General features: G+C 45.2%; 1 protein-coding gene across 1 annotated transcript; it reads left to right on the top strand.

The window, feature by feature from the left end:
* Positions 1-466: 466 nt before the first annotated feature.
* LOC128420098 (small serum protein 5-like) lies at positions 467-2,672 on the top strand. The gene is made up of 4 exons (XM_053401526.1): positions 467-580; positions 934-1,027; positions 1,657-1,786; positions 2,502-2,672. The coding sequence occupies exons 1-4, from the start codon at positions 578-580 to the stop codon at positions 2,605-2,607; spliced, it is 333 nt and encodes a 110-aa protein (XP_053257501.1). The 5' UTR covers positions 467-577; the 3' UTR covers positions 2,608-2,672.
* Positions 2,673-8,645: the final 5,973 nt, after the last annotated feature.

The following is an 8,645-nucleotide window of genomic DNA, read 5'->3' as shown; positions in this document are numbered from 1 at the left end:
CTAGCTGCTATAGTCCTATAGCCTTGTGACCTTCATAATTAATTTAAAAAAGCATGTTTTATTTTGTGAAAGCAATCTGAAAAGACAACCTATATATATTTCTCTAGGGTAAGAAATCCCAAATGCTGCAATCTTTCCTTGGGGGAGTTGCTCCACCCCCTTGTTCATTTTGCTGGCCATTTTTGACAGTATCCTTCTTGAGGTGAGGCTGTAAAGACAAATATCTAGAGCCATATCTCTTGCAGAACTCAACACTATCCTGGTCTAATAACATTTAACGTGATTTTCCTGTTCCCAGTTCTGATTCTGGTCTGAACTTATCAATGAATATCTCCGGAAGACGTAGAACTCTTCTAGCTGTTCTTGTAAACATTTTTGTCAGCAGAAGCAAATATTTCCTTCTGATGCAAGCATTTCCTTCGCCCGTTAGGACCTCCATCCCTCTCATTTTGCCCCTCCTCCTTCCCATTTGTATAAAAGGGCGTATGGGATTCTCCACAGACTTACATGAGGGACACCAGAGCTCTTTCCTCCACGCCCCAGTAAGAGTTTGCCAGCAAATCATTGAAAAACCAAGATGGTAAGTGGAATGCTTTGGGGACAGTTGGCACACAACTTTTTCTTTAATCTAGATTAGGTTTAAATGATGGAAAGGGAGATTTGTGGTATGGAAAGGGGATATGCAAAGGAATTCAGAATTAGGAGGATTAAGTACCTCAGCTGCTGAGGCTTTCTCAGACTCCAGGCCTATTATACTCAGAGTAGATCCATTGAAATTGATGGACAAGACTAACTTTGGCACATTAATTTCAGCGGCTCTACTCTGACTAAAATTTAGTCACATACATTTTTAAACAGAACGAGAGGTTCTACATATAAATATATGATAGCATCATGTTGAACGATTTGTGTATGTGTGTGTCTGTTTTGCAGAAAATCCTCTTGAGCCTGACTGCCTTGTCTCTGACACTTGCCTTGTGTCAGGGAGCCTGCATGTTTAGCCAGCACGAAGTAGAGATTAAAGATGGTAAGTAAACAGCAACGTAATGTTGATATGTAATCTATTCATGGCCAAATAATTATTTAATATTTGAAAAATGTGTTCCTGACTAGAGATGAGGGGGAAATTCACCCCATTCATTTTTAGCATACACCTACCAAATCTGCTCTTGCAGAACCAGAACACAGACCAAAATGCAGCTACCTTTAAAATCTACACTTCTCCGGATGTTGTGATGCAGCTCAGAGTCTAAAATGACCTAACACTGCTCCCGTCTCATCTTCTCATTGATGAGTCCCTGCTTAAGCTCTTACTTTTATTGTGTATTTTGTGTTTTTTAGATTGTATTTTTAGGTTGTGAACTGACCTGAGGATGGTATATAAACAGTAATAATAATAATTGGTAGAAATTGAAACGGACAGATTCCCCATCCACAGGGCACCCCATTCACTCCCACCCTGTTTTAAGCTTGGAACCACTGTCTGCAGACGCAAGCAGGAGACTGCATGGCCGCAGTATAAGCAAGACAGATGCCCAGGAGCTGGGCAAGTGGAAAATTTGCAGTCACTGTGCTTCTCTTGCGCAGTCTTTGCATTGTGCTGCGCAGCAACTTCTGATTGCATTGATGTTAAATATATAGGATTTCTCTCCCTAGGTCAGCCGGTGCTGCCCACTGAGTGTACCGATCTCTATGATGGGAGCAAGCATCCATTCGGCTCCAAGTGGAATACAGCGCAGTGCATGGAATGCACATGTAGTGAAAGTGGAATGGAGTGCTGTTCCAGGTAGGTCTATTAATCTCTTTCAAATTATTTTGCCCCGTTCTCTCTGAAAGACCTTCTGCTCAATAAACATTCATGGACGGAATTAGCTGAAGACGGGTGTCCCAATTAATCTTTACATCTGAAGATATGTTGCATAAAATTGAGCATGTCCAGAGTGCCTTTCTAATCATCCGATGACCAGGCGTTCGCTGTGTGGAAGCTTGGATTTTGGGATCTCCCTGAGTCCCAGATCCTCTCATCCGGAGACCACCTAGGAGTTGGTGCTGGGGAGAGGGAACCCAATGCACCCGATGGAACAGGACCCCTCCTCTTTCCTGCACCTTCCTGTCTCCTTCTGTCTCCCTCCTGGCTGGCCTCTTGGTTTCGCACCAACATTTTGCTACACCCTTTTTGGTGCATGGATGCTGCCCTCAACCACTGCAAACATATTGGGGGGAGGGTGATCGTACAGCAGCATGCAATGGCATATTGTGCAAGACATGTCCTTTGTGCATTCAGCTTGGGTTCCCCAGGAGAATTTGGCCTCAGGGCAAATGTTTTCCAAGCTCTTGGTTTTCCCTGGATGGAGCAAACATCTTGCAAAACTGCTCTTCTGCCAGGCAGTTCCAATCATTCTTGGCATGTCCTAAGCGAGCAGGAGAAAGGAGCGCTCCTCTACAAGATCTCCATAAGCTCAGGGAAACCTTAGTTTACACATTGTTCTTCTTCTTTTTAGGTACGGTGGTATTGCTGAAGTTCTGGGATGTAAAGCAGTGGTAAACCCAAACACATGTGAATATGAGTTCTATAAACTGGATGATCCCTCCAAACCCTGTTTCTGAGCTTTACAAATCCCACCCAAATTCCCTTCATGTAAGAGAATCTGAATAAATCAGTCATATATGCATTTCGGTGTGTATCTGTTGTCTTTGCTTGATATCACTACTTGCAGAATTTGGTACATATCATAATGAAAGTGATGGACATGCCTATCTCAGCTATCAGCAGCTTTTTAGATTCTAATGGATTGTTGTTGTTGTTATTTAGTCGTGTACGTCTCTTCGTGACCCCATTGGACCAGAGCACACCAGGCAATGGATTATTAAATATTGCTTAATTTGATACGTTGTTTATTTTAAAGTTATTGTGACTTTTTTGCATTGGATCAGATGGTTATTATTAATGTTTGACATATTATTCTGTTTTTGTGTGTGTCGGGAGCAGCCCAGAGTAGCTGGGGCAACCCAGCCAGATGGGTGGGGAATAATAATAATAATAATAATAATAATAATAATAATAATAATAGGCAAAGTTAATGTAGTGACTAAATGGCCCATCACAAAGCCATCTGTGGCTCCCATCCTCGTTTTGTCTACTCAGAAGTAAGCCCCATTGAATTCAGTTGTGCTAACTCCCAGGGAAGTGCAGGTGTGGATTTATAGTTCTTTGAGGCCCTCATCCTTCACTTAAACAAATATGATTATGTTGACATGGGGGGGGTGAGTGGGCAACAATAATATTTCTGGGTTTGCACTCTGATTCCCCTCCCCAAACAATTGGGGAACAATTCCTGCTGGAGGAAAAGGTGGTGCTATGCTTCTGAAATACATGTCCTCCCCTCCCCCCAAAAAATGGGGAACTATGGGAGGAAATATGGTGACAATACTGCTGCTGCTGCTGATACTTATTTACTGCCTCCCAAGACAACTTGTGAATTATCTGGGGAAAGTTTATAACAATTCTGATGCCTCCACACTGGGAACCCCCTTCCCCATACAAGGGGGGGCGACTTGGAAGATTCAGGGAATAGATCAAGACGATTTAATTTCTGATAATGATTATACTAGCGCATCTGCACTGCCCCCAACAACAATGGCTTGGGAACAATTAGGTAAAAGTGGACCATGGATGGGGCTGATGATGCCTCTGAACTAGGTGGCCTCCTGCAACCGCTTTGCAACAACCTCTGCTGTACAGCAGGCAGCAGAAACAAAAAAGCATTGCCATCTCCTCCCCTCTCTCTCATATTCCACTGAGGCGCCTCTCAAGTAGCTGCCTGCTTCATATGTCTGTAGGCAAGAAAAGAAACTCAGCAGCCATGGGTTGACCCCCCTATTTTTTCCTCCAACCCCCCCCCCCCCCGGTTTTTCAAAAAGTCCCTCAAGGAGCAACACAAGCAACAGACAATTCCTGCACTGCTCCGCATCCCAACACACACTTTTTAAAGAAAAAAAGGAGCTGCCTGCCTACTGCTTCATGTGGCTGGCAGGCAGCAATGCAAAACTAGCAAGTGGGTGGATTCTGCCCTTCTCCCTCCAGCACTACATAGGGTGAAGCGGAGCAGATTGATGCAGAAAAATTCAATATCATATTTTATGTAACAAAAATGAGTCAATTTTTTTTGCTTTATGCATGGCATAACTAATCAATATTATAATAGCAATCAAAAGAACCATTATAGTTAGAAGAATGCCCGGACTTCCGGGTTGGCGCCATCGTCTAATGGCGGATTCCCTCCGAGCTCTGGAGGGAATCGGCTCAACAGGGGTCGGGTTCTGCCGCGGCTGAAGCCTGTGGACTTGGTGACTCGGCAGGCACCATTTGCGCCCCCCCTGACCCGCAAAGGAGCCTTTTTAAAGGCTCTGGAATGGGGGACGGAGAGCGGCGTGGTGCTGTGAGTTCGACTGCTTCCCCTGCTGAGTGAAGCCGCATGCCATGGACGGAGAGCGCTAACTTCTTCCTTTGAACATTCGGATTAAAAGTAACGACCCGTGAGTAACACGGTAATTGGACTTAAAAGGGAAATTTTATCTTTGGGAATTAGGCACGAACGGGCAAGGTGTTAAAAGGAAGTCCGCCTACCCGCCTTGTAAACATCGTAAAGCAAGGATTTTATTACTAAGGTTGTGAGAATACCTTTCTTCTTTGTGGAGAAAAGCAATTAACTTTACGTTGGGGCAATTTAAGTGATTGTGCTGGAGGATAAGAGCTAACATTGAGAACGGAACTTACCCCTCCCCCAAGACCCGGGAGCTATCGGTAAGAGAGCCTGCGGAAGAGGTATAAAGACTTTGACAGCTGTCAAACTAGCTGTCAAAGTTGGAAGAAAAGGGAAACTCTGGTTAAAAAATAGTAATTTAAACAAAATACTTATAAGAAATAAGATGATTACTTAATGTTTAGCTTCTATTGCACATTATATCCACTGAAGTCAATAGAAAAAGTATAAAGAGATGATGTTTGAGATGTGCTCTTTGAGAAATTTGGTTTTGGCAACTGCAAAACAACATCCTTGAAATCAATACTTGCCTTATCTTCTAGAATGGGGAAGACAAACATACAAGATCCTGTTTTTTTCCTGAGATATGACACTTGAAATTCGGTCATATTATATTATTATATATGATGTAAAACAGCATTGGAACATTATTACATTTCATGTAATTTTTCAGTTGAGTTGGCCACGCTAAAAACACACCTAATCTCATCAAATGATAACAGCTAACTGGTGGGCGGCGCGGTCTCAGCTGTTGTACTCACACATGTATAGAAACATTTTAGTGATGTCACGACATGAATAATGTTTCTCAAAATTGAAATATTGTTGGTGTATCAATGTGCCCCTTGCATCAATGTGCCCCGCCTCACCCTATACACACACTTTGAAACAAAAAACACTCCTCCGTGGCTGGAGCAGCTGCCTGGCAGAGCAAGGAGGAGGGAATCAGACCCTGACATGTCTGCTCCCTCCTTTTCAAAAGGACCCCCCTCCCTGCAGACAATAAAATGTTTCCCTCCACATTTTCCATAAGCCCTTCCATGGGTGGCAAAGTAAAGGGAAGGCTGGCGGGTGTGACACTTTTGAGCCCTCATGCTTTTTCAAAGGCCCTTTCATGGGCAGCCAAAGCAGAGGTGGTGAACAGCACTTCCCGTACCCCTAACAGCACCCCCAAAGTCCCTCTCTGTTTTATTCCCACCACATCTGCCAAGGCAAGGGCTTCCCTCCAGAAAGGAGTGGAGGAAGGAACAGCGGAGCCAGTTGTAGCTGGAAGTGGGTGCTCTGTGCTGCAGAACCAGAAGAAGCATTAGACTCTCCCCTCTCTCTGCGTTGCGAAGGTCGGCCGTTCGAATCCCCGCAACGGGGTGAGCTCCCGTTGCTCGGTCCCTGCTCCTGCCAATCTAGCAGTTCGAAAGCACGTCAAAGTGCAAGTAGATAAATAGGTACCGCTCCGGTGGGAAGGTAAACGGTGTTTTCATGTGCTGCTCTGGTTCGCCAGAAGCAGCTTCGTCATGCTGGCCACATGACCCGGAAGCTGTACGCCGGCTCCCTCGGCCAATAAAGCGAGATGAGCGCCGCAACCCCAGAGTTGGTCACGACTGGACCTAATGGTCAGGGGTCCCTTTACCTTCAGGATGTTGGGGGCTCCTATTCCTTGGTGTCCAAACAACTCACCAATCACAATTCTGACTTGGCTGAAACCCCTGACAGACAGGAGTGGCCAGGCTGGCTCATTTAACAGAAGTTGCTTAGAACATGCACATTGTGCTTCATAACTTTCTTCCTAGGAGGGTTAGAGACTCACCTTTTAAAATTTATTTTTATTATATTTGTATACTGCCCTCCACCCAAAGATCTCAGGGCGGTTGACAGCATAAAAACACAAAATAAAAACACAGAATACCTACTAAAAACAGGAGGAGAAAAAGAAAAAAGGAAACTACCTCTCCCACCCATTGGACCTCTTGGGAAGGAGGCACATGAAGAAGGGCCTCAGAAGATGATTGTAGGGTCCGGGTAGTGTCAGGCTTTGGAGGATCAGATCCCTCCCACGGTGGCAGCCAAGAGGCAGAGAAAGGATGAAAGTTCTTACCAAGCAATTTATTCAATAATTCACAAAGCGTGACAAAGGAATGCAGTCTTCCCTAAATAATGGCATTGCTCCAAGTAAATGGTTTGAGTCGGCAAAAGGCAGCTTCCTATGTCCCTATGATTGTCTTTGTACACCCACCACTTTGCTCTAGACCAGGCACCCCCAAACTCGACCCACCAGATATTTTGGGACTATAACTCCCACCATCCCTAGATAACAGGACCAGTGGTCAGGGATGGTGGGAATTGTAGTCCCAAAACATCTGCAGGGCCGAGTTTGGGGATGCCTGCTCTAGACCAGTGGTTTTCAACCCGTGTGCCATGGTTCCCTGGGGTGCCTTGAATGGTGGTCGGGTGCCATGGGCAACACTGGCCTCTGTCCCTCTTTCCTTCCCTCCCTCCTCTGATGCCCTCTCTCATGTCTCTGCTTCCCAAAGGCTTGCACAGCTGTTTGTTGCAGCAGCCCTGGCTACAAGCTCCCCAGGCGAAAGATGCTTCTAGGGCAGTGTGAGGAGGCACCTCTCTTTGGGGCAGGGGGGGGGCAGTTCAGGGACCTGGAGTGGCAGCAGCAGCTGCCCAGAGGACTCCCAAGGAGAGGGGAGAAGAGGCGGCTGAGGAACCCTCCACAAGGGAGGGGTGAGGGGCTGCCGGCTCTGCAGGCAAGAGGTGACATAACTGGGCTCCTAAGCCCCACAGGAGTCTGCAGAAAGAATGTAGTTGGTCAAGGGAGCCGTGGACTCAAAAAGGCTGAAAACCTCTGCTCTAGCCAATGATCCCAAACAGTCTTTGACGCTGAAAAAAAGACACAACCACAGTATAGCTCAACTCTTGTTTCTTGGGTAGCTCATTGACAGTGCCAGAATGAGGGTGGTGTAGGCAGTTCCCCCATCCAGGTATTAATAATAAAACCTATACAGTATTTCTACGGGTACCTACTCAAAGTTAAACCCTGGGTTATTGAGTCACCACAACTATGACATAATGCACTTGAGAGCATGCGCTGAATGGAAGGCGGGAGGCAGAAGGGTGCCAAATGAATCTTTGGGGTGCCAAATTTTGTCCTCGCTCCGGGCACCATATTCCTAAAGTCTGCCCCTGCCACTGAGTGCGATGCCTTTTTGTGCATCTCAGCTGAGCTGAAGTTCCTCCTCCAGATGTCACTGGACTACAACTCCCATCAGTTTCCCTGATTACAAAAGCAGATAAAGAAGCCGGTTTTGTTTCTGACACAGTTCATTAAAATGGCAATCAGCTTAATCTTATGGCTTAATTTAAAAACACAGCTAAATGAGCAAACAAATGATCTCAAGATCTTGATAGACCCAGAATTGTTATAGTCATCTGCTGATTTTCCTTCTCTTTTGCCTCTTTCAGAAAGTCATCCTACCACTGATGGTTTTGCCCCATGGGTTTTGCTTCCTTGGCCCCTTCAAAGCAGAGATAAAAAATGGCAACATTGTCAAGCAGCCTATTAATATGAGCAAAGGATGCTTTGATGCTTTGAATACACACACACACACACACACACACACACACACACACACGCGTAAAGGACCCCTGGACAATTAAGTCCAGTCAAAGGCGACTATCTCACTATATAAATTGGTTTTCCTACATTTTGTTATTTTCCAATTCAACAAAACTAGTGACTTCCCGCTCACCCAACATTGATGCTTATCACCCAATTATCCAATTTCATCCTCTTTAGCATGTTTCTTAATATGTTCTGCTATTTTCTTACACTTCAGTCCCCACTATGGTCTTCTTGTATGGGAAAGAACCTCTTAAATAGACTACAGACTGAACTAAAAGGCCGTCTTTAGCATAAGCTCCACGGGGGTGCAAAGATCCGCCCAGCGCTGCTCATGTGGCCTTAATCTCAGTTGACCCAAGTGACTTGTGGGCCTCAGGTCCCTTGCCTGAGTTTTCTTGGGAGAATGGGGGTAGTTTTTGGGTCACAGTGGAATATACTTGTTTTTATCCACGATAATAAAGGCATCAATAAAAGAT

Source organism: Podarcis raffonei, chromosome 8 (assembly GCF_027172205.1).
Source record: "Podarcis raffonei isolate rPodRaf1 chromosome 8, rPodRaf1.pri, whole genome shotgun sequence".
Taxonomy (NCBI): domain Eukaryota; kingdom Metazoa; phylum Chordata; class Lepidosauria; order Squamata; family Lacertidae; genus Podarcis; species Podarcis raffonei.
Note: the sequence above shows the minus strand (reverse complement) of the source record. Positions and strands in the feature narration are given on the sequence as shown.